The sequence below is a fragment of the Mytilus trossulus genome, chromosome 2, assembly GCF_036588685.1.
Source record: "Mytilus trossulus isolate FHL-02 chromosome 2, PNRI_Mtr1.1.1.hap1, whole genome shotgun sequence".
Classification (NCBI taxonomy): Eukaryota; Metazoa; Mollusca; class Bivalvia; order Mytilida; family Mytilidae; genus Mytilus; species Mytilus trossulus.
In genome coordinates this window covers 94,541,351-94,569,223 of record NC_086374.1, presented here as the reverse complement: position 1 = coordinate 94,569,223, position 27,873 = coordinate 94,541,351, and the positions used below count along the sequence as shown (strand labels likewise).

The window sequence follows — 27,873 nt, the reverse complement described above, 5'->3', positions numbered from 1 at the left end:
AGTCATAATTCGATTAACATGATTAAGCAAAACCAAATACAGGTAACAAACTAACTATGAGGAAAACAATGAAACAACGGAAGTACTGAACTGCAACAAAAAGCAAACGCCAAAATACATAGAAAGAGACTCTGGATAACAACAGCCATATTCCTTGATTGGTACAGGACATTTTCAGATCAAAATGATGTGTTAGACTTGTTTAAAATCATATGAAAACAGTGGAAATAACCATCGTTGGAGTGTTAAACAAAGATTGTTATTCTTAATTAGAGAAATACGTGCTTTTGATGGTCCTCTTGGTTCTGTTGACAGTTTTGACTTTTCCACTCTTTGAACTACACTTCCACACAATCCTATCAAACAAACGTTTTCATATTCAATTAAATCATCGTATGATAAATTTGATTACAAATGTATTTGCTGCAACTTATATTACACATTTTTCTCAAATGAAAAATGTAAATATGCTAGATATACTTACAGGAGTTGTTATGAGATGATTAAAGCGGTACATTTTCTCCTTTGCAACATGTATGTTCGTTTAAGCAATATAAAGGTTATCAACACCCGAGATCATCCTCATGTTTTGGTGGGGTTCGAGTTACTTAGTCTTTAGTTTTTAATGTTGTGTCTTGTGTACCATTGTTTGTCTGTTTGTCTTTTTCTTTTTGAGACATTGCTTTGTTAGTTTATTTTCTATGTATCAGTTTGAATATCCCTCTGATATCTTTCACCCCTTCTTTGTAGGTATTCAAATGTGCACCAATTGTGCTCCATTAATCTTAGACTTGTTTATTTACTGTTATAAATCACATTTAATGGCCAACCTCAATAAAGAACCGTCTTAATTACATTTAGTTAATTGATACTTATGAACACTTACCGTTATCTTGGTGACATTTTTCGTTAGATAATCAAGAATTCTCTAAATGTACTGCTGAAATTTACCCAGAGGAAGTAACTTTATTTAAATTATTTATTAACAGCAAAAGCTGTCCTTTCTTTAATTTAGAAATTTCAGTGTTACACCAGGTACTCTTCACAAACATTTACGACAACAGGAGGATTTTTCTTTCCCTGTTGTTAATTTTCCTGTTACGGACGGCAATGTTCCAATGGCACCATTTTAATGTGTTTTTACATATCCTTACTTAATTGTTATGCCCGTGTCTGTAGTGATGTTTAGGATTTCAATGGGCGTAATCGATGTATAACCAGTAACTAATTATGTCAGGAATTTTATTTTCACAAATTACTTAAACCTGTACTTTATTTCTTCAGGGATACAAAGTTCTTTAGTTTGTAAGTTTGGCTGTTCTTATAGAAAACTTCTCTCAAACGGAATAGCATATCCTAGATTTCACAGTGATGTGTTAACAGAAATTTCAGTACGATCCAGGTAAACTTATCAATCATTTAAATAAACTTATTCTGAAAGGTAACCAATTCCACCCTTATTGGTATAAATATTGATTGTGTTATAAGTAAATTAAAACCATAATAAATATCATTCTCATACACCTTTTTTTCAATTGTAATACAATCTGACGATACTTATATTTTGAGATCATGTTTTAATCTGACTGTTAATGGCATCTTTTAATCTGACTGTTAATGGCATCATTTAATTTGAATGTTAATGGCATATTTTAATCTGACCGTTAATGGCATCTTTTAATCACCAAATAAAATGTTTGTTGGATGCGTACTGATTAATATTTTAATCATAGACACCTGATTTTTTTATTAGTTGTTATTGATTTTGAACTTGCTGTAAGTAACTGTGAGTACTCTTAGATCTGTACTTAGTGTAATATTTAGTTCCCCCCCTTTATAAACTAATTAATATAGTTTGTTCTTATGTTTACTATTGTAATATAGTTTGTTCTTATGTTGTGATGCTGCAATATACTAAGTTTGTTCTTATGTTGTGCTTTTGCAATATAGTTTTTTCTTATGTTGTGTTGTTGCACCCCTGTCCGTGTGTTAAAATGTGTTGAAATCGCTGCCCCTGAATTAGATATCTTTCTTGTTTACCAAGTGTCAACATGGTCAAGTCTTGAGGTTTTATTATGTATGTTGGTGATGAGAATCATTGCATTTGTGGAAAGTTTTGCTCGATTTTTTAAAATAAAGAATTGAATGATATATAGAGTTTGTTCCTAGGGATAAAACCGGTCTGCAATTTTGAGAATGTTAATATCTTTGAAAAAGAGTTCAGACATCCAACCAAAAGCTGGTTATTTTCCCCATTTTAAGCCCTGATCAAGCATATAATAATTTATGTAAGAACATTTTAACCATAGATAACAATCATAGTTTGTTTGGAAAGTATTTTTACCATTTAACATTTTCTTGAAAGTACCAGTTTACAAGTTTGTTAGATATCAGCCTTCATCCTTTTGACAAGATAATATTTGTTTTACAATGATTACAAATGGTCACATATTTCTTGTTTTTTTCTATGTGAAGGATTTTAAAGACAGAGTTATCATTTTCATCAAAAGTCATAAACAAGAATATTACATTAACTGAGTAGACAGGTTAGTATTTAGATAATAAAACACTCCATTATAAAAATATTTTTATTTTTATAATTGAATATATATGTATAAATAAATTTTGATTTTTTTTCTTAAAATATATATGCTTAATATAACAATATTTCAAAGACAAAACAAGTAATTATGGAACATAACTTACTTCATATATATATATATATATATATATACATGTATGTTAAAATTCCAAATCTATTAACAACTATAGCTTGATTAACTGCTGACATTTAATTAAAATTATCAGCTAGTTATCATTCTACCATATTTAAACAAATATGATATAAAATCATGTTTTATTCAAAAATTACAATTTCATTTTAAGTAAATGATAATCACATCTTAAAACGCGGAGTATCACTTTTTCTATAATCAAACGTACTGCCCTAATCATATAACTTGTTTTAAATAATAAAATAAACCTCAATAAAATCAAAGAACACCTAAAACATGCATTTAACAATGTTTCTGATTTTGAGAACAAGTAGAAAAGAGATTTGAATGAAAAACAATATATTCATCACACAGTTTTGTTACAATATATGAAGATGAACATGTAAATTGATATGTATCTGATAGAAGTCATAACATAAGGGGACTATATTTTTATATATCATTACAAAAAGCAAAATAAAATTCATATAATGTTTATACAATTTGATTGAATAAAGAAAGTGGTACATAATAAGACGATTGCACTAATTCTAAAAAGTCATTTTCCTTCATGTAAACTAACAACTCACATTTACCCTTAAAACAAGTTGGCTCTAATTAAAAGTTAAATAGAAAATGATTGTAAGGCATGATTTATAAAACAATAATAACTATTAGTTAAAATTTTTAAATGGAAGAACATGCATTATGGAATGAGTATGCCTATAGATAATTGACAAAATTTGAATCACTGTTAAACAGCAAATATAGAGAATTATTTTTTGAGAACTGGTATCTGGGAAGAAATTTGATGGATTAGATATCTAGATAGCACCAGTTAAATTCATAAATTTATATAAAAAAAAATAATCTTAAAAATATGAAATATATTTTGGAAATTGCAATATTTGAAGAAAAAACATTGTATCAATAACAATTAGGATTCCGCAATGACAATATTACAACTCATAATGTAAATCTGGATTTACAATCCCAAACTGGCCTTTCCCAAAAATCAAATTTGAGATAATTTCAAATGCAATTTTCAATAAATAAGTATAAGAACATCTATTTCTGTACATAAACAATCTTAGGACATAAGTGCAAAAGTTGCTTGTTTCCAATAAAGGAAAGAGTTGTCTTCTAAAGTGTTCACACTAAATGTTCAATGGAAAATATTGATAGATCTAACAAAATTAGAAAAGTTCAAAAACAAAAATCTGCTAAAATGATGATCAATATGTAATGTTGCACTAAATATGATGATAAAATTGAGATGAAAAAATAAAGACAGTGAAAAAGTTCCCTATTTCACATACTCACATTTATTCCTTTATACATGAATTGCTATTAAAATGAATCCGTACTGATATAATTATTCTATATATCATATTTACAGTTTTACATTATAAAACCCTGTATAAATATCCACAAATAAATTTACACCAACATCCCTGCGTTTTTTCTGTTCATCAGAAAACACCTGTATTGTGTTGTGTTGTTCTCTTCTTAAGTGTTTTTCAGTTTGAAACACATTTTACGTTCTTTTCTATTTTTTTTTTTAAAAATAAATCATTTATTATATTATAATATTTTACCTATAAAGTAATAACAATTGAGCAGCATATAAAGATCATTATTCTAAAATATATGAAATTTTTACTTACAGCTGACTTCACAAATCAGCTGCATATACATGCTATATGCCTCACTTTTAAAACACATGATTTTGAAATTGGGACATAGAATATAATGATTACATAATTCACAAAGCACATTATTCAATGTCAATGTTTTCATGTCTCTATTTCATTAGATGAAGAATATCTCTAACATGTCTAATATTGGCACATGAGTATATGGAAGCCCTCTTAGAGGAACACTTGATAAAATGTATTGAACTATTCTAAGTCATCTATGCATTAGTTGACGGACCTCCACCTGTCTTCTGAAATAAAAATATACAAAATAAAGCAAAAAAACTTTAAAGCAACATTAAATTATTTTATTGTATAACATTATTGTCAAATTATTATACATAAAAACAAAGAATAACACATCTTCTGTGAAAAATTATTCATTTAGTAAATCAAACTTGTTAAAGCATCTCACAAAAAAATGTATTAACAATGAGAACCTTTTTTCTTGACATTACAAAATTATCCTCATTAGTTCCATACATCATTCAGTTTTTATTCTTCTATGTATGGAATTACACGAGTAAAAAAATTCTGGATTTTAATTATTATTATTTTAGTTTTCAAATTGTCAAATTAACTTTCCATCTGTAAGCAGTAACATACTATATGCCTCATTTTGTGTTTTGATATCTTAATTAATACACTCCATTTATGCATGATCACTATACAGATTTTATTTAAAGGGGTGTGCTCCTTACACAAAACATATGTGTATTCATGTTCATAGTTTTACAAAACTAAAATAACTTGTCATTAAAAAATGATTGGATTACCAATGACTTAAGTCTATATAAAAAATAAACTTACCGAAAAAACTGGGTTAGGTTTTGGATTTGTTTCTGGTCTCTTTATACGATACTGTAAAAATAAAGGTTTATTCATGACGAATGCAATATGAAAAGTCTCACTTTTAATTTTGAGACTAAGCATTCAAACTAAGTGCGATTCCATATCACAATAGCACATGTAACCTTATGGGATCACAAGTACCAGAACAAATATTTATATTTTAACGAACACTTTGACATTTGAAATGCTAAAAGATTACAATATGTTTAAACTGTGTGTTATTTAGTAATTCTCAGACATTTTGCCTTCAATATACTGATGAAGCACTTGTGTCTCCTTTCACATGTACTACGTATAATGTAACTTTGCAAGATTTTAACATTACTAAAATTGTTGACATAAGCAACACCTGACAATAAAATCAAAAATTTAAAATAAGATTTCAAGTGACAATTATTCAGATGTACTACTAATAATGTAAGTGACAACTGTTCCTGATGAAGCAGGAATTGCTAACCCTGCCGGAGTATATTATGTCCTCCCTTTCTTTGATGGTGTATTTTGCTCAATCTTAATGTATCTAAACCTGTTTTAGGAGTATTGTTTGCCTGCCATTTTGTTTTTTGTAAATGTACTGACTGCTGATAAAGATTTTAAAAACTCCTTTTTACGATTGTATAATGACTTGTCGTGATGGCTAAATATTTGCAAATAGACTTGTAGCTAATGCACCCTCTGTCTATTGAAATCAAAATTATCTTTCCAACATTCTAATAACAACATTATAGCACTGTCTAATTTTTTGCTTTACAGACTTTACAGTGTTCAATTTACTACCCAGTATTCAAAAGGACTTCATTAATTCTTAAAGAAATGAATCCTCCATGAAACTTTTCAAAAACATTTTTGTTAACGATTCAATCCAATAACCATCACATTTTCTGATATGCTTACCTGACCATTACCAGGTAAACTTCGGAAAATAAAATCCCATGAAAATGAAGCAGGTTTTCCTCCTTTATTGTCATCATACACTTTTAAAAGAAAAAGTAAATATATTAAACAGTTTAAATTTCTCAAGCTTGTCAATAACAGTTATTTACAGAGCATAAAGTTCATATGTGCCTCACCCTGATAGTTATTATTTTCCTTCATTCAAGAAGTTCATCTTTATCGGAAAATGTATTTGTACATGTTACTAATAAGTACTGGATAAATTCATTAAATATACTTTCTATGTTTGTTCTAAAAATAATAGTTATCTTTTCTGCTTAGCAGGAACAAAGAGGACTGTGCTACAAGTTGGTTTTAATGCTGTTAAATGGTTTTTACATGTTGTTTTAAAAGAACTTCCATAACGTCAAGTATATATGAGATATGACCTTGTCTTAAAATCAAGATTTCTTCATGAAATCATTGTATCTTGACACTGTGTTTAAGATGTACATGCAATAAAAGGGCTGTTCTGTTACTTTTTGTATGCATGTTTCTTTTGTTCTTTTATTGTTGGACATGAACTGATTTTGTTTCATGGATGAATACTCCATATCCCTTGTTTTTCTATTATACATCATCTTGTATTTATTCTGTGACATCTCAAATTTTGCATCTGATGAAGGTTTATAAAAAATATGTGTTATTTGCACAGAACGCCTGGTTTTATCATACAGGTTTACAACTATCATGGTCACTCTTTAAGAATACAATTCCATTAGTACTTCTATACTGGCATGATTTAAATAATATATTTTGTCAGTAAATGTTTAGTTCATGAACTTTTGCAATTCTTCTTAAACTAAGATTGCAACTCTGTCACACAGGCTTAATGTTGGACATAACTTTTGCTTTTATGTTAATCATTTTTTTTATTTGATCCACTCCTGTATCTTGGGTTTAAACTTGTGTTTCGTTTGTAAATGTACACAGTAACATTATAAGATATCTGTGCACATACTTCAATTTGGAATAACTTTCATTAAATGGACTAAAATCAAGAATGTGATCAGAAATCAGTGATTAATATAAATTGTTGGCTACTGGTGTTTTTTTTATGTATGATACAGAGTAACTAATGTTTTGCTGATATTTTTTATAACATGATTGCCAAAATTCACGTTATAATTTGTTATTATACTTATAAAAAAACTCATTTAACTTTTAACATAATACCTTTTTCACAATTGCTGAATGCTGAAATATGACACATTCTTTAAACTTTTCCAAATCCTATTTTCTTATTACACTTGTAAACATTTTTTTTTGATTTTTTTTATATCATTATTTGCTTTAATTGGAAACAACCTCTTATGTTCAACTCTTGCATTGTCTTATTTACCATAGATCTCTTTTCCACGAAACATCTCATTATCATACGCTTCTATTTCTGAATCGACAGACTCATCATCCCAACGACCATGGAATGCACTATCACCAGGGCGATTCCAGCTATTGAATCGACCAGGCATAGCACCAGTAAAAAATCCTTCATGAGCATGCATTGTTCTGTAGGAAAAAAAATGAAATATAAATGCAATTGTTTTAGTTATTTGTTCAAAAGACTATATATATTGATGTACAATTTGGAAGTCAAACATATGAAGGCGCACAATAAAATTGTGTTTTTATCTTGAGATATCTTAGTTTAATTCAATACTTTCATCAAAATACTGGATTATTTTTTTTTTTAGAAAAAACCCTATGCAATAAGATATTTTAGAGAAGTTATTTGAATGTAGCACAATTTGCAAGTAACTGATTTTAGTGTATTTATTAATATGTGATACATCATTTACTTATTATTCAAGTTAGCAGAATTTCCAACTCATTTTTTATATCAACAGAATATAAAAATTGCTATTACAAATATACTTCAAATGGTTCAGACTGACAACCAATAAAAGGGGTTATCTTTGATTGATTTAACTGATTTTTACTATGTATTCTTGGCTGCATGTGATTAAAATTGTAACCTTTTCACCCAATACGAGGATTTGTCAAAACAGTAAATGGTTTTCTGTTTAAGTATTTACAATCTATAACTACTGCATATACAGTAATTAAACATGATAGTTCTATTATATTCTTACCTGTCTAAATCATCATCGTCTAACGAGTTACTTTTATGACGTTTACTGTTATATACACATAGGACTATGATTAATGCTAGAACTATGAAAAACAAAGGAATTCCAACGCCAAGGCCTACTATCAGTGGAAAATTATCTGAAATCAAATAATAAGATGAAACATCCATTAATAGCTAGAAAATGTTAGGAAAACAAATTTAAGTAGTAAAATGAAATGATAAGGCATAATATCTCAGTAAAAAAGAAACCAATGTATGAACAACTACATTTGCAGCACACACTTTCAACTTTTATCTGCTGTTCATCAGCTGTCTTATAAGCAACAAATACTATAAAAGTGAGCAATGACATCAAATGTGGTCATGACAAAACAGAAAAATTAAACAGATCAGTTTCTCATGATTGATTTGAAATTGCATCTCGAAATAGTTATTAAAGATTATGTAACATTTTTATATGTTAGGTCAAGCATGTTATCTGATTGTATCAGGTTTACATACATCTGTATTTTCACACATAGCCATTCAATACAGTTAGATCGAGATCATCAGAGATTATATTAATTAAGAGTTATATTTAGATTTCTTTGTTTGATAAGTGGGCGCTAATGATTTGCATATGGAGCCCTAGTAAATTTTTGTGAGGAGCACTGAACATAAGGAGCCCGGATCACTGGAGCACCGGACTTCGGGAGCACGGACTACACGGAGCCTGGTTGACCTAGTAGTCTATATTTGTATACGGGCTTGTAGGGGTCATATAAAAGAGAGAAAGAGCGTGAGAGAGGGGGAGAGAGAATTTATAGTGAGGAGAGGACAGTTGCGTTAAATAAGTAAAGAGGAGAGCCGTATTGTTGAGCCTGAAGTTAGATGTACATTGTGTTATACTAGTAACATTGTTATAGTCGTGTGATTTAAATAATAAAGTATTGAACTTTTTTTCGACTTCGTGTTTATGTTCAATTACAAGACTTCGTTCAAACTACACCAGGACCCATTTATTTATCTATGTGACCAGGGTTCCCTTAATCACGCTATCATAAGATTTCAAGGGTAACCCTCAAGGGTAACCCTGTTAAAGAGTATAGTTGGCATTTGTCGTTCCATGAACGAGTGAAACCTAGACACCCAACAACACAACACAACCAAAAGAATACACACTTTAGTTTAAGTCCCCATACTTTTTCGTCACATTGGTGGCAGCGGTGGGATTTACTGTGTGTGACTTCAACGAACTTGTTAGCGATTATTGTATTTGTTTAATCATCATACAATGGAAACACCAAGAAGAACAACTTGAATAAGGTTATCAACTCAGGCTCCAACGTTCTCTCAGGTAAGGCAGAATTGCTTAAGAAATCAGACATTTTCCCCAGCAGAATCTGGGTTAAGTAGTTCGCCTGCCACTGGTACTATCCAGGATGTTCACACGGAGACTATGCCAGATATCCGTTATTCCCGCAGAATCCGGCCTTGTTCACCGAGGAACAATCAGGATAGAGCTGTCCAGGAGATGAGCAATACACAAAGTGGAAAAGGAAATGGTTGGAAGAAATTTTGGCAAATTTGGTTTAGTTTGCTTACTCTCAGTAGCGGCTTCGTCGCATCAGCATGGATTTATTTTCCTAACAACCGGGTTGTACAGAAGTTTTGGGAATACGTTATGACTGGACTACTAGTGATAATAGTACTACTAGTATTAACTTGTACAATTGTTTTGGAACTAATATGGAATTCCATCATTTCTAGTTATAAGACAGAAAACACTGCATACGCATGGTTCAGGAACAGGCGAAGCCCTAATCATATGTATAAAGGGCTTAGTTGTACTCCAGATAATATTATTACTGAAACTGGTACGCCCTATAACTTAGATGAAATGCCCTCGTACTCGAGTCCTAGGCCTAATCGCCCTGTTCTAAATGGGCAAAGCCAAATGGAGCTTGAATTACCCGGGCAAACATTGGAAAACATGGGTTTATCACCAGGACCGGTTCAATTGCCAGAGACTGATAGTCGGGAAAATGAATGTACTGAAATAAACGGAACGACTAAGGAAGACCCAAATACTTGGTGTATCCGTGGACGTAACGTTATCCTCCATCTAATAAATATCCTGTACGGAGGACTTTTTCCGGAGCAAGGGATGATGTTTGGAATGAGTTTATTCAATACTTCGCGAATATATCCGAGTTGAATGTATGGAACAATGATAATTCACGAAGGGTCCTACTTAGCACTCTTGAGGGACAAGCGGAGACGTATGTATATGGAATACCAGTAATAATACAGATATATAATAATCGCCTAAAACAAAAGATGGAAGAGAGATTTGGACATATGGCGATGAAAGAAAGATATGTGACGGAGGCAAAACTGAGAAAGAGAAAACCGGAAGAATCTTTGAGAGATTGAGGTCAAGCCAGAGGATTTGTACCATAGAGCGTATCCGGGCAATCCTGAGATTGTAAAGGATAACTCTATTAAAGCTTTCCTTGACAAGTGCGGACAATCAGAAGATTTTTGCCTTGCTGTAAAGCGAACCAGACCTAATGCAAGAGGAGGTAAATAATTCAATGCAGGAAGAATGCTTACGAGTTGGAGAGAAGGACCTCGCAAAGCATTTCAAATCAGTTCAGTGGCCGATATTTGAAGTTGAAGACGAGAATAGTGTACCAAAGAAATAAATAACGGTTAAACATGCAATGCATGTTTTGATAATACTATTTGTTTGTATACTTCTCGGCTACAGGTGTATTTGTTATAAGGTGGAAGAACAGTATCTTATTGATTTTGTTATATAATGCTGTATAGTGAACAGTGGAAGTTTATAGTAAAGAGGGGGATGTGTCAATTTTTTATATGTTAGGTCAAGCGTGTTATCTGATTGTATCAGGTTTACATACATCTGTATTTTCACACATAGCCATTCAATACAGTTAAATGGAGATCATCAGAGATTATATTAATTAAGAGTTATATTTAGATTTCTTTGTTTGACTAGTGAGCCCTAATGATTTGCATATGGTGCCCTAGTGAATTTTAGTGAGGAGCACGGATCATTAGTTGCCCGGATCACAGGAGTACCCGGAGCTCCGGAGCACCCGGACTTCCGGAGCACGGACTACACGGAGTCCGGTTGACCTAGTAGTCTATATTTGTATACGGTCTTGTAGGGGTCATATAAAAGAGAGAAAGAGCGTGAGAGAGGGGGAGAGAGAATTTATAGTGAGGAGAGGACAGTTGCGTTTATGAAGTAGAGAGGAGAGCCGTATTGTTGAGCCTGAAGTTAGATGTACATTGTGTTATACTTGTAACTTTGTTATAGTCGTGTGATTTAAATAATACAGTATTGAACTTTTATTCAACTTCGTGTTTATGTTCACTTACAAGACTTCGTTCAGACTACACCAGGACCCATTTATTTATTTATGTGACTAGGAGTCCCTTAATCACGCTACCATACTATTTCAAGGGTAACCCTGTTAAAGAGTATACTTGGCATTTGTTGTTCCGTGTACGAGTGAAACCCAACAACACAACACAACCAAAAGAATACACACTTTAGTTTAAGTCCCCATACTTAAAATTTTTCGTCACAATTAATTGAATTGCAAAATTAATTTTCTGAGAACTTTTCTAAAATGTATGTTACTGTCAAGACCCAGACTATAAAATGAATTGTTGTTATAACCTGTTTCTCTTTCTTTATATGTCTGTTTGGTATCAATATCACTAAAGATTTTTGAAAGCGACCTTGATAATCTTCTCACACTTATTTTACACATGCATAAGCTTGCTGCGAGTGATGCAATTTTTTTGGTGATTCTACTTTTCAGTATCAAAATAATTTGGAGGTAATTTTTCCAGTTTTTAGCAATTTCTGTACTTCTATCATTTGTATATTGGCAGCTACTTCATATCCTAGCTATTATTAAGTATAATTTTTTAGCAAGATTCATCGTTATCAAAACTTACCTGTACTCTCAATTGGCCTAAAACAAAAATAAATGTGTGTTTAATACTTCTTCATAGTACATATTTGTAAAACTCAAAAACTACATTATAACTGATAATTACTGATCTAACATGCAATAAAAAAAAATCGAACCTCAGAAAACATTTATTTCAAGAATTCTTCATGTAACAGAAAAAAGAAATTACAAATTGATAAAATAAGTCATTTCAGTCGGGTTGTGTAAACCAGAGGTTTAGGAAATATTTATCATTATAAAGAGTAGAATGATTTCCTCATAACTAGTGTATCTGTTAAATATCTACAATGGAACTCTCTACTGTCATTTGGAATATTTCTTCTATTAGTCGGATCACCAGTGAGGCCTTATTCAAAATTTTGAATTTCAGAGATGCTAAAAAACATAATTTACTTTAGATTTTTTTCCTCATGCAAATTTAGTAAATACTTTTTATTTAAGAACCATAAAGAATAAAAGAAAAAAAGTCTTTTATTTAACAGAAATAAAGATTATAAATAAATTATTAGTTTACTTACGCACAATAGGGTACGCCATTACCATCGATAGAACATTCCTGACCTGTTGGACATATGTTCAATGTATTGAATAGGCCACAAATAGTTGTAGATGTTGTAACTGTAGCTGTAAGGTCAATTCCAAAATATTAGAGTATATTCATAAAAAAAAAAAAAAAATTATACTAAAACAAGGAATTAGTTAAATCTGGAATAATTTTTAATTCAGGAAAATGACAAGAAATGTATGATGATAACTAACCAAACTTAACAGGGTGAGGCATGCTCACACGCACATTGCTAAGGGGATTATTTAGCTTATACTGAAATATCAGAGATAGTCAAATTTACCTTGGTCATGCTCACATGGCTATAATGTTACTTTATTGGTTGGCTAAGATTTCATCACATTTTTTTTTTGTATCAATTTTCCTGAATTCAAAGTTATTATAGATTTAAATAATTCTTTGATCTAATGTCTTTCAGTTCTATTTTATATTGATATAAAGATAGCTATCACGCATATATAGTTTATACCTAAACAAATAAATAAAGAATTTCAAGTCATTTTGTGTCAATTTGCTGTATTCACCTAATTTCTATAATTAAATTGATAAAAGGAAATTAAAGGAAGAATTGATCTAATCATCTTATCTAAAAGAATAACTTAGACTTGGAATAAAAAAAATAAAAGTAGTATGAGTAAGGAAGTACCATTTCCTCCTGATGCATAAATGGCAGCAGTAGTTGCACCTGCTGTATCACGACCAATTTTCACTGTAGCACCCCCATTTACAAGATTATGGGTGGCAGCAGCAACCTGATTTTGGCCAGTCGTAGATGTTGAATTCATTATTACTGCATGATTCACAACTAAACTTCCTTTGCTGAAATTTTTTTAAATATAATTCTTAAAGATCAAATTTCAAGAACTTCCATACAGAAAATTAGGAAACATGGTGTAGCATTTATGAAGTATAAAGAAGTTAATCTACTAGCAAGGACGTACAAATAGAATGATATGATAACCCTGTTTACAATTGTATGATCAACTCAATGAGAGGACAACTATGACATTATTCTAAATTAATTATAAATTATATCCTATAAACATTTCTTAAAGTGTCTGTAAAGGGAAAACTTGCTTAAAACAAGATTTGTTTGTTTAAAAATGTATCAAAAACTTTTTATATTCAGTCAAACATTTAGATCATGAAGACCTAGACAGTTTGTTATCCATCTTCTTTACTTACAGAGCTCCAAATCTTTTAGTAGCAAAATAATTCCAGAGTGTATCCAGGATACGACCTTAAACTTATAGTTTATTTTAAAGGGTGGTTCAGAAAATATAAATCATGAAACCATAAATTACATTTGACTGCAAGACATTAATGTTTGGAACCGCTGCAAACAAAATTCCTTTCTGTTATTTGCATAATGTGTCCACTAATATATTATTGGTTTGTGGGTTTCTCTGTTATAAATGTTCTTGCGTGTGTTATCATTTTAGTAATATCTATTTACATTGTCATAAAGGGGGAGATTTGGGTAGCCATTAAAACAGGTTCATCCCACCATTTTTTCTTAAAATGTCTTGTACCAAGTCAGTAATATGGCAGTTGTTATCAATTTCTTTGTTTCTATGCATGTTTGTGTTGTTTTTGTTGCACTCTAGTTTTCTTGTTGTTCCTTTGTTTTCCTCGTATAGTTGATGTGTTTCCTTGGGTTTTAGTTTGTTACACAGATTTGTTTTTTTTCATCAATTCATGACTTTTGAACACCAGTTTACTACTTTGCCTTTATTTGCAAATCTTTTGAAGACTATGGTCATATTCTTGGTCCTCTCATTACTAGCAAACTTATTCCATATACAGAGAGTTCTGAGAATTAACCAATAATTTCTAATTGTGTGCTGTACTTTACAAGGAAAGAATATGAATTTGACAATAGAAACGCAAAGGGTTATTCCAATAAATTTCCGCCATATTTATGAAATTCCTTATCAATTCAAGATATGAATGAACTGAAATAAAATGCAAGACTATTTTATGATCCAATTAAAATAAAAGAAGAAATAGATATAAGAAGATGTAGTCTGAGTGCCAATGAGACAACTCTCCATCCAAATAACAATTTAAAAAGTAAACCATTATAGGTTAAAGTACGGCCTTCAACACGGAGCCTTGGCTCACACCGAACAACAAGCTATAAAGGGCCCCCAAAATTACTTGTGTAAAACCATTCAAACGGGAAAACCAACGGTCTAATCTATATAAACAAAACGAGAAACGAGAAACACGTATATATTACATAAACAAACGACAACTACTGTACATCAGATTCCTGACTTAGGACAGGTGCAAACATTTGCAGCGGGATTAAACGTTTTAATGGATCCAAACCTTCTCCCTTTTTCTAAACAATAGCATAACATCACAACATAGAAAAACATACGATAAAATATCAATTGGCAGACTTAACTCAATCAAAAAACCCTGTTTCAAAGATAGAATGCAGAAAGAATTTTATTCTTAGTCTCTGCTGTAGTGGTGTGGTTATGTTCTCACCCATGTCAATTTACACAACTATGTATAATTTATAATTTATTTAGCATCTGCTAAAGGGAATGACATGGTTGATGAGATAACTACCATCCGAGAACCACACCGATCCCAAGATCAAGTACATATTTTTTTTTTATAAATTTAGCAAACACCTTTGAATTGAAACAAAAAAATTGTTGAATTCTTGGTAAAGATGTATTTACATTGTTTATTCACCCATCTGAACAGACTTTATTCAAACAAGATAAAAAGAAAATTCTAAATATACAAAGACAGGAAGTATGTATGTCTTCATAGAGGGTCTTTTTCATTTCTGAACTAATGATATGTAATAAAAGAAGAACCCGGGACCTTTCACGAACGTAATTACTTGAGGATTCCTATTGTCATTTTTTTTCATATATTGTGATTGATAAAGACATTTGTTTTTGGTATCTTTCTCATAATTGCAAATTAATGGGAAAGGGAATATAAAGTTCATATGTATATGTGTAGTTTTCCTACCTTATTCTATACACGACAATTTTAACGAAATTGTTTTTTGTTGCAGCTGAATAAGAGTAGTAATTTGTCAACTGAAAAATAAAAAAAAAATAAAAATGTTTTTACACACTGAAAAAAAGTTCAATTATGCTTATTAATTACAATATTACAATTTTAATTCATAAAAATTGTTCAGATCCATGTTTGTTCTATTTCTCCTAAAATATTTGTACTGACTTTTACAAGATGATTTGGTATCATATGTGTCTAGACAGTAATTCCAAGGTCGTCATAATGTTCACCATAATGTATGTTTATGTGGCTAATGTTATTTTTACATTAGAATTGTTTGTGAGTTTGATTCTGAATGGTGTGAAGATAATTTCAAATTATTTTCAAATGATAATAGATAGATATAGGAAGATGTGGTGTGAGTGCCAATGAGACAACTCTCCATCCAAATAACAATTTAAAAATTAAACCATTAAAGGTTAAAGTACGGCCTTCAACACGGAGCCTTGGCTCACACCGAACAACAAGCTATAAAGGGCCCCAAAATTACTAGCGTAAAACCATTCAAACGGGAAAACCAACGGTCTAATCTATATAAACAAAACGAGAAACGAGAAACACGTATATAGAGTATTTATTTGAAACATGTTTATTTTAAAAGGGAAATGTAGAAACTGCATTTGTTAAAAATTAAACTGAAAATCAGATTTATGAATTTAATGTTGCAATGTCTTTTCAAACCACTGATTATTGGAGGTGTGATTATTGTTGTTCAATGAAAAATACGAAGATCTTGTTTGTTGAATTCTGATTGTTCCATCATTCATTTTACGCTTAATTGGTGTAGTCGTCTTTGAGTTCTGATTTTTCTTATTTCCCTTTACCGTTTTGGATTGGTCTTTTTAGACATAACCTAAGATTATACCAATGTAAACAATCCCATTTTCCCATTTAAACAAAAATGCCTGTTCCAAGTCAGTTTCTTCAGCAAAATGCCATGGATACTACAATAAATCATAATAAGTAATCTTTACATAATTTTAATATCATTCAATCAGCTTCTGTTGGACTAAGTGCAACATTCATGGGCACTTGTTTATGAACTTACCACTATAAAAGTCTCATTGAATAATTTTTGATAGTTCGCAGAATTTTCATTGTTTATTTCATCATTGGGTGTTACATTTATAGTCAGGATTACTTCTACTTTTATTTCACCTATAAAAAAAGATTTATAAATATCAAAATATTAGTATCTGGTTTGTTCCGACGTTATATGATATTATAGAAATACTTTTTATTCAAAAGACTGCGCGAGACAAATATGTACAGGCATTAGAAAACCATAAGAAAGCTTACATCTTACTTTTACAAAGGATATTAATTAGCATCACATTTTTTTTTAGACGAGAACAAGTGATTACTTACATCAAACAAAACTCATGTTCCATCTTACAATTTCAAATATATTTTAAAAACTAAAAATAATTTAATGAGATAAGTGCTACTACTTATAAGTTCATAACAAGTGAGAACTGGATTATTACTTAAAATCGACTTGTGTTCTGCAAATTGAATTTCAATATAACAAAGGAGCCATCAGCATTTGAGTTAAACATAAATACTTTGTTAAGATGTATACAAAGAAAAGAAAAAAAACCTTACCAGATACAGGTGTATATGTTGTTGTTGGAACACTCACTGAAATAGAATTTATCAAATATTTTACATCTATAAACATTAATGACAATCGTCTCATTTTGAAGATTTTTAAGCATAATTTTAACATGAGGTTACACACTGGAATGACTTGGCTGCGTAATGTCTTAACTATGAATGATTTTTTTACATTTTTGTACAGGTATTTGTATAGTAAAACAAAAACTCAACATAAACAATGACCCATGTAACTGAGGTCAAGGGTGAATAAACTATGGTATTCAGTGGTTGTCGTTTGTTTATGTGTTACATATTTGTTTTTCGTTCATTTTTTTACATAAACAAGGCCGTTAGTTTTCTCGTTTGAATTGTTTTACATTGTCTTAGAGGGGCCTTTTATAGCTGACTATGCGGTATGGGCTTTGCTCATTGTTGAAGACCGTACGGTGACCTATAGTTGTTAATGTTTATGTCATTTTGGTATTTTGTGGATAGCTGTCTCATTGGCAATCATACCACATCTTCTTTTTTATATGTAAGAAAGACAAACGTAACGTTCCTTCATCTAATTAATATCCTGTACGGAGGACTTTTTCCGAGACATGTTTGGAATGAGTTTATTCAATACTTCGAGAATATATCCGAGTTGAATGTATGGAACAATGAAAATTCATGAAGGGTCCTACTTAGCACTCTTGAGGGACACGCGGAGACGTATGAATACGGGATGCCAGTAATAATACAGAGATATTATAATCGCCTGAAACGAAAGATGGTAGAGAGATTTGGACATACGGCGATGAAAGAAAGATACTATTTTGACTATTTTATTAATTGTGACTGTTTATTTAACGCATCATGTAAATGTAGCGGAATCTGATGAGACTGTTATTAAAGTGAGAGGGTTAGCGCTATAGAACCAGGTTTAATCCACCATTTTCTACATTTGAAAATGCCTGTACCAAGTCAGGAATATGACAGTTCTTGTCCATTCGTTTTTGATGCGTTTTGTTTTTTGATTTTGCCATGTGATTATGGACTTTCTAAATTGATTTTCCTCTGAGTTCTGTATTTTTGTGATTTTACTTTTTTTTTATACGTGAGAGAGGCAAAACTGAGAAAGAGAAAACCGGAAGAATCTTTGAGAGATTGAGGTCAAGCCAGAGGATTTGTACCATAGAGCGTATCCGGGCAATCCTGAGATTGTAAAGGATAACTCTATTAAAGCTTTCCTTGACAAGTGCGGACAATCAGAAGATTTTTGCCTTGCTGTAAAGCGAACCGGACCTAATGCAAGAGGAGGTAAATAATTCAATGCAGGAAGAATGCTTACGAGTTGGAGAGAAGGACCTCGCCAAGCATATCACATCAGTTCAGTGGCCGATATTTGAAGTTGAAAACGAGAATAGTAATGAAGATGTAACTTCAGAAGCAGAAGGAACACGAAGAGAAAATGTCGACAGAAGTAAAGTTCCTGATAACTACCCTCACGGAATAACGGTATAGGATCTCAAGGGCGATTTTATAACCATGATAGATGGGCGTGGAAGAGACAGATCCCCGATGTTTAAAAATCGTCCACCAGAATTTCCCGAACCGAGAAGGGAACCGTAGAGATTCTCGAGAGACAGATTTACGCAGAGGAGATCGACACCAGAGGCCAGGTATCGGTCACCCGGTATGGACGGCCTAATGAAAAGGAAAAAACCCAATGAAACGACGGAAGAAAATAGTGAATAAACCAAGTGACTTTATGAACAGTTGTTTATTTATTGTGTAAACTATGTAAGTATAGTCAAAATTTAAACTTTATTTGTTGCTCAAGACCCTTAACAGATTGCTATGGGGTCACGGAGCCCTTTAACAGTACAAATTGGTTCACGAGACCCTAAACATATTGTTATGGTGTCATGGAGCCTTTTTAAAGTACAAATTGGTGCTCGAGACCCTAAACATATTGTTATGGTGTCTCGAAGCCCTTAAAACAATGACTGACTACATTTTTTTTTAAAAGAACAGTGAATTCTGTTGTTTCAAAGGTTTTAAATCTGAAAAAAAAATTTGAAGACTCAAAATGTATCATTGTCAGCACCAGTTAGCACATATATTTTGTTATCTTTCTTATTTTTAATAAGTGGTGCTTATTTTAAATAGACTTAATTTTTGTTCCCAAAATTAGTTTAAAGTTATTTTGTTTATATGTAGCCCTGTGACCCTTGTTATTTGTTTGGTGTCACTAGGCCCAAATTTTTGTTTAGTCTTTTATTAGTAACTATTGGTCTTAAATCCCTAAAATGTTGGTGTTCCAACAATATATAAGATGAGTTATTTTATAGTTTTGTTATAAAAAGATGCAATATACATAAAGTCTAGTCAGTCGAAGTTTATTTTTATGTGCAAGCCTTAGTGTGAGTTTTAATTATATAATGAAACATGATACGTCGTAGGGTTTCTTAGTTTTATATAATTATGTGTACCAAAGAAATAAATAACGGTGAAACGTGCATTGCATGTTTTGATAATACTATTTGTTTGTATACTTCTTGGCTACAGGTGTATTTGTTATAAGGTGGAAGAACAGTATCTTATTGATTTTGTTCATATAATGCTGTATAGTGAACAGTGGAAGTTCATAGTAAAGAGGGGGGATGTATAAAAATTTTATATGTTAGGTAAGGCGTGTTATCTGATTGTATCATGTTTACATACATCTGTATTTTCACACATAGCCATTCAATACAGTTAGATCGAGATCATCAGAGATTATATTATTTAAGAGTTTTATTTATATTTCTTTGTTTGATAAGTGAGCCCTAATGATTTGCATATGGTGCCCTAGTGAATTTAAGTGAGAAGCACGGATCATTAGTTGCCCGGATCACCGGAGTACCCGGAGCTCCGGAGCACCCGGACTTCCGGAACACGGACTACACGGAGCCCGATTGACCTAGTAGTCTATATTTGTATACGGGTTTGTAGTGGTCATATAAAAGAGAGAAAGAACGTGAGAGAGGGGGAAAGAGAATTTATAGTGAGGAGAGGACAGTTGCGTTTATTAAGTAGAGAGGAGAGCCGTATTGTTGATCCTGAAGTTATATGTACATTGTGTTATACTTGTTACTTTGTTATAGTCGTGTGATTTAAATAATACAGAATTGAACTTTTATTCGACTTCGTGTTTATATTCACTTACAAGACTTCGTACAGACTACACTAGGACCCATTTATTTATTTATGTGACCAGGATTCCCTTAATCACGCTACCATAAGATTTCAAGGGTACCCTGTAAAAGAGTATACTTGGCATTTGTCGTTCCGTGTACGAGTGAAACCTAGACACCCAACAACACAACACAACACAACCAAAAGAATTCACACTTTAGTTTAAGTCCCCATACTTAAACTTTTTCGTCAAAATTATTTGAATTGCAAAATTAATTTTCTGAGAACTTTTCTAAAATGTATGTTGCTGTCAAGACCCAGACTATAAGGTGAATTGTTGTTATAACATTTTTCTCTTTCTTTATATGCCTGTTAGGTATCAATTTCACTAAAGATTTTTGAAAGCCACCTTGATAATCTTCTCACTCTTATTTTACACATGCATAAGCTTGTTGTGAGTGACGCATTTTTTTTTGGTGATTCTACTTTTCAGTATCAAAATAATAAATGGAAATTTTTCCAGTTTTTAGCAATTTCTGTACTTCTATCATTTGTATATTGGCAGGTACTTATTCTATTATTATATTCTTTTATTATGGTATATACTTTTTAGCAAGATTCATCGTTATCAAAACTTACCAGTACTCTCTATTGGCCTAAAAACAAAAATAAAGATATGTTTAATACTTCTTCATAGTATACATGTTTGTAAAACTCAAAAACTACATTATAACTGTTACTGATCAAAAATGCAATAAAAAAATTCGAACCTCAGAATACATTTATTTCAAGTATTCTTCATGAAACAGAAGAAAGAAATTACAAATTGATAAAATAAGTCGTTTTAGTAGGTTGTGTAAAGCATAGCTTTAGGAAATATTTATCATTATAATGAGTAGAATGATTTCCCTATAACTAGTGTACAATGGAACTCTCTACCGTCATTTGGAATATTTCTTCTATTAGTCTGATCTCCAGTGAGGCCTTATTCAAAATTTTGAATTTCAGAGATGTTAAAAAACATAATTCACTTTAGATTTTTTTCCTCATGCATATTTAGTAAATACTTTTTACTTGAAAACCATAAAGAATAAAAGGAAAAAAAGTCTTTTATTTACAAAATAAAGATTATAAATAAATTATAAGTTTACTTACCCACAATATGGTACGCCATTACCATTGATAGAACATTCCTGACTTGTTGGACATGTGTTCAATGTATTGAATGTGTCACAAAGAGTTGTAGATTCCGTAACTGTAGCTGTAAGATCAATTCCAAAATATTAATATATATTCATCAAAGCAAATAAAACAATCATACTAAAACATAGGAATTAGTTAAATCTGGAATAATTTTAAATTCAGGAAAATGACAAGAAATGTATGATGATTACTATCCCAACTTCAAAGGGTTAGGCATGCTAACACGCACATGGCAAAGGGGATTATTTAGCTTATACTGAAATATCAGAGAAAGTCAAATTTGCCTTGGCCATGCTCACATGGCTATAACCCTATTGGATGACTTATTTTTGATCATACTTTTTTTTGTATCAATTTTCCTGAATTCAAATTTATTACAGATTCAAATAATTCTTTGATCTTAGGTCTTTTGCTTTGAGTTCATATTGATAAAAAGTTTGTTATCAGGTAGATAAAAATTAGGTTTTATCAAAAACTATGAATGTAGCAAATATAATATTCAAACCTATAAAATACATTCAAATAGCAGTACAAAATATATTAAAAAATCTTGCAATAAAGTTTATAAGTGATTAAACATTTTTAGGCATTGGAAATAATCCAACCTCTAACCTACATTTTAGTAGAACTCAGAATTTAGAACAAATTATTTTCTCTAATACTTAAGTAAAAAAATATAGAATTTCAAATCATATTGTGTCAATTTGCTTTCTTGCCTTAATTTCTATAATTAAGTTGATATTAGGAAATAAATAAAGGCAACAGTAGTATATTATATCATCTTATCCAAAGCAATTACTTAGCCTAGGAATAAAAAAGGAAATTAGTATGAGTATAATAAATGAAGTACCATTATTTCCTCCTGGTGCATAAATGGCAGACTTAGTGGCACCAGCAGTAACTGGAGCGGTTTGACCTGCACTAAATGTCAGTTTATCACCACCATTTACAAGATTGTTTGTGGCAGCAGCAACTTGATTTGGGCCAGTCGTAGATGTTGAATTCAATATGACTGCATGATTCACAACTAAACTTCCTCGGCTGAGAAAAAATAAAAAATATTGCTAAAATTTCAAAAACTTCCAATACTTTCTACAGAAAAGCTTACATAGCGTAGCATTAATGAGACATAAAGAGGCTATATATGATTAATTTCATGTATTATATGAACTTTAAAAATTCTTTTTTACAAGCTAGGACCTACAACTACTATTGTATTAATCTAAATTAATTTTGAATTTCTATTCTATTAACATTTCTTAAAATAAAACTAGTTAAAAACAAGAAACTTTTAAAATGTTTTTAAAACTTTTTATATTCAGTCAAACATGGAATATAACATTTAGGTCATGAAAATCTGAACAGAACTTGTTATCAATCTTCTTTAACTACAGAGTTCCCACACTTAGAGAAGCAAACAATTTCCCAGTGTATTCTGGATTCGACCATAAAATTAATATTTTTATAAGCCTTATTAGGGTGGTATCAGAAAATGTAAGTCATTAAACCATAATTTACTCTTAAATCTGCGAGATATTAATGTTAGGAACAGCTGTTAACAAAACTCCTTTGTAATTGATAAGGACATTTGTATTGGTACCATTCTCATTAGACAAGGAAATATAAAGTATATGTGTAGCTTCTCCTACCTTATTGTATACACAACTACTTTAATGAAATTGTCTTTTGTTGCAGCTGAAGAAGAGTAGTAAGTTGTCAACTGAAAAATATAAAAAATAAAATGTTTCAAACACTGAAAAAGGTTTAATTATCATATTATAATTTAAAATCATAAAAATTGTTGTATATATCCTTAGAAATTTGTATTTACTATTTACAATTGTTTTGGTATCATGTGTTTATACAGTAAATCGAAGGTCTTCAAAATGTCATCTGATTAATGTGACCCAATGATAGTTTCAAACTAAACTTGCTTATGAGTTTGATTCTGAATGATGTTAAGATTTTAATTGTTTTCCATTATCTATAGAATATCTATATATGTAAAAAATGTATATTTTTATTGTGAAATATAGACACTGCATATGTAATTGAAACATAAAAATGTAACTGACTGGGACAGAAGATTTAAGTGTAATCAGATTTATGAATTTATTGGTGCTATTAGTTGGAAGACCACAGGTTTTTGAAAGTTCGATTCTTGTTGTTCAATGTAAAGACAGAGATATGGTTTGTTGTCTTTTGTTTGTTCGATTATAATTCTAATTCTTGGTTAGGGTGTAGTGTTCTTTGAGTTCTGATTTTTCTGCTTTCCCATTACCATTTGTATTGTTCTTTATTGATACAAAGGTGTAAATTACTCCATTTTCTCATGAAAAAAAATGCCTTTTCCATGTCAGTTCTTAAATCTATACTATAATATAATATGTTATTCAGGTCTCAGACAGGGTATATACTGTAACATTCCCGGCTTAGAGTTAATATACCCTGAGCCGAAGTCGAAGGGGATATAAGCCCTAAGCCGGGAATGTCACAGTATATACCCTGTCTGAGACCTGAATTACTCATATATTACGGATTACCCCTGACTTAATGTTATTTTATAGTGCAGGTATTTATTGAACGTTCACAAGGCAGCATGTATATTCATTACATGTGTATTGTTTCTTTGATATTTTGAGTAATTCCTTTAAATGCACCTTTTTTATCTTGACAATTTGTTTTCCATAAAAAATAGTTTAAAAAAAGTTATTAGATATCATATTTAGTGTATGTATGTATGTGTGTGTGGCTTTGTTTTTTACCGCAACACATAGAAAAAAACCAACCTGATATGTTTGGCATACGTGATGGATTTTCTAATTTGCCGTGAACATAATTTTATGTGTATGTAATAATTTATAATCAAAAAGCTGAAAGCTCCGAGGAAAAATGACGCCACTGCCTCTAATATTGGGATATTTTTTATGCAAGTCTTAATTTTCACATACCGTAATAAGTTTAACATTGCAACATGTTTCTTAGGATATAATTGATATTCGTATATGCGTGTGTGAAATGAAGATGATAACTGACTGTTTTTTTATAATACAAATGAACAGATCAAGAGTCAAGACTACCTGAATGATTTACAGTATCCAATGACTACTGGCTGGTTTTTTGTGTACAAATAAATAGGTCAAGACTACCTGAATGATCTACAGTATCCAATGACTACTGGCTGGTTTTTTGTACAAATAAATAGGTCAAGACTACCTGAATGATCTACAGTATCCAATGACTACTGGCTGTTTTTTTGGTACAAATAAATAGGTGATCAAGAACACTGGAATGATCTACAATATCCAATGATTACTAGCTGTTCTTTTGTACTAATAAAAAGGTCAAGACTATTTAAATGATCTACAATATCCAATGGCTACTGGCTATTCTTTTGTACATACTAAATAAAGACTTCCTGAATGATCTAAAGTACTCTAAGTAATGTGTAATATTTTTCTTGCACTTACATTTTTCTAAATCAAGAATACAGACTACTATAAAAAAGAAGATGTGGTATGATTGCTATAATGAGACAACTATCCACAAAAAACAAAAATGCCACAGAAATTAACAACTGTAGGTCACCGTACGGCCCTCAACTATGAGCAAAGCCTATACCGCATAGTCAGTTATAAAAGGCCCCGATGAGACAATGTAAAACAATTCAAACAAGAAAACTAACAGACTTATTTATGTAAAAAAAAATGAACGAAAAACAAATATGTAACACATTAATAAACGACAACCACTGAAATACAGGCTCCTGACTTGGGACAGGCACTTACATAAATAATGTGGTGGGTTTAAACATATTAGCGGGATCCCAACCCTCCCCCTAACCTGGGACAGTGGTATAACAGTACAACAAATGAACGAACTAAAAAAATCAGTTGAAAAAGGCTTAACTCATCAGACGGACAAGAATACAAGTGGACTAGTATCCTTTCAAACTAAATGATTATGAAGAGCCTGTTGTAACAAGGCCTTATACCCCAATAGTCCTATAACATATGACTTCCATTTAAGTTTATGCTTTTGAACCATCATGGTATTAAACACAATTCCAAGTAATTATGCTGTTATATTCGGTCACCATATATTCAATTTGGGTTGCATTCCAGTTATTGAAATTTGTGTCAGATTGGATAATGAACTAGACCTTTAGGAATTGATCTCATTATTTAATATGGAACCATAGTATGGGAACCCTACCCGGTAAAAAAATAAAACATGTCAAGCGGCAAAATTTATCACCAGAGATTACAAGTCAAGAGATGATGGATAAGTCTCCAAAATGCTTGCCAAACTTGAACTTCAACAAGATCTCCAGACAAGGACAAACAAGGAGTTGAAGCCAAAGATAGTATTTATGTAAAGAGTAGTTGAGGGGCTGATTTACGCTATTGAACCAGACGAATTCCTCAAAAAAGCATGTCTAAAGAGAACCATAACTGCAGAGAAATTCAAAGACTACCATGCAACAATTATTGTGGAAAACAATGGAAAAGCAAGTAAAGAATAACTCTTCCTGTGAGTTTATTGACATTCCACTAAGTAAAACACCGTACATTATGCAAACTCATCCTTTGTAAGACAGTGATCGCACCGAATCAGCTATGACGCATCAAACGTAGAGAGTTTCAAATATGTTCTCTCTCTCCCCCTCCCCCCGCCAATAAATCGGCGGCGCTCTCTCAAACCGTTGTATTAAAGCCAGCATCTATATCGACAATTTATTTAAATGTCATACAAATACAGTCTGTTACAGACTCTACAGGTGTAACTTTGTAAACAAAGACTGATTTCCGGTACTTCGATCTGTCTTATAACCAGTAGAAAGTGGACCAACACGGACATATTATATTTTCTTATAAAAAAAGGCAGTTGTTTGTTAAACGAATAGACTATCAAGTATTCCCCGATTAATTATATATCTTTAATGTTTTAACAATGTTTTAGTTTTAATTCACATAATCAATAAAGTTATAAAAATAGATTAATGAGTATCTTAACTACATTGGTTGGTACACTTCGATCTTTTTGGTAATAAGAAGGACCGGAGGTATGTAAACTGGTTCCCGGTTGATTACTACACATGATAATAAAAGCAGATTCCAGTTTGTATGTAAAATAGTTAATACCAAACCAAGCGCGGTAGGCGGAGAAATGTAATGGGGAAGAAAATATACGAAACATAGCGCGGAAGGCAGAGAAATGTAATGGAAGTTCAGGTCAGCAGTATTGGAACAAGACGCTGAAAGCGTCATTTTCCAAAAACACTTTTAAAATTAAATTTTAGTATTTGAAGTGTAAATTGTGTGATTTTGAATTAAAAATGTATTATTGACTGAAGCTCGTCATTATTTTCCCTCTGTGAGCCTCTGACATTCCTTAGTGTTCTGTATTGCTTTTGACTACGTCACATAGTAACCGTTGTTATGATGACATTTTTTAGGTTACAATTGGGGATAAAAACGTAGTATATACCCGGCAGTTTCATGAATATATACTGACATCTCTGTGTTGTTATCAAATCACAAACCTCGACACATTTGTAATTTATAATATAGATTTATATGCAATCTTTCATATAATTATAATAACATTCAATGAGGTTCTGTTGGACCAAATAAGACATTCATGGGCGTTGTATATGAACTTACAACTGTTAAAGTCTCAGCAATTAAATCTTGATAGTACACAGTATTTTCATTGGATAAATCTCCACTTGGCGTTACATCTATGGTAAGGATTACTTCTACTTTTAATTCACCTATACAGAAAGTTAATAAATATCATCATAATATCGTATAGCGGGTTATTTTCGCGGGTGTAAAATTTCGCGATTTTCATTGAACAAGGTATACGAAATATTTTGGCGGTTATTATTTTGGCGGTTATTATTTTGGCGGTTATTATTTTGGCGTATTAAAAACTTGTATTCATACCTTTGTATGTACACCTTTAATTTGGCGGAACTTATTTTGGCGATTTTGTTCTATCCGCG

General features: G+C 31.3%; 1 protein-coding gene across 1 annotated transcript in view; it reads right to left on the bottom strand.

The window, feature by feature from the left end:
• Positions 1 to 4,288: 4,288 nt before the first annotated feature.
• The window catches only part of LOC134706114 (uncharacterized), a 181,025-nt gene continuing 157,440 nt past the window's right edge, over positions 4,289 to 27,873 (bottom strand). Inside the window, exons 69-84 of the mRNA XM_063564822.1 lie at positions 27,530 to 27,639; positions 23,513 to 23,583; positions 22,714 to 22,904; positions 21,816 to 21,921; positions 21,300 to 21,316; positions 17,505 to 17,540; positions 16,948 to 17,057; positions 15,849 to 15,919; positions 13,495 to 13,667; positions 12,802 to 12,907; positions 12,267 to 12,283; positions 8,290 to 8,425; positions 7,539 to 7,705; positions 6,158 to 6,237; positions 5,222 to 5,272; positions 4,289 to 4,662 (exon numbers count right to left, since the gene is read on the bottom strand). Of these exons, the coding sequence (XP_063420892.1) occupies positions 4,630 to 4,662; positions 5,222 to 5,272; positions 6,158 to 6,237; positions 7,539 to 7,705; positions 8,290 to 8,425; positions 12,267 to 12,283; positions 12,802 to 12,907; positions 13,495 to 13,667; positions 15,849 to 15,919; positions 16,948 to 17,057; positions 17,505 to 17,540; positions 21,300 to 21,316; positions 21,816 to 21,921; positions 22,714 to 22,904; positions 23,513 to 23,583; positions 27,530 to 27,639 (1,475 nt within the window). The 3' untranslated portion in view covers positions 4,289 to 4,629. The remainder of the gene's footprint in view (positions 4,663 to 5,221; positions 5,273 to 6,157; positions 6,238 to 7,538; positions 7,706 to 8,289; positions 8,426 to 12,266; positions 12,284 to 12,801; positions 12,908 to 13,494; positions 13,668 to 15,848; positions 15,920 to 16,947; positions 17,058 to 17,504; positions 17,541 to 21,299; positions 21,317 to 21,815; positions 21,922 to 22,713; positions 22,905 to 23,512; positions 23,584 to 27,529; positions 27,640 to 27,873) is intronic.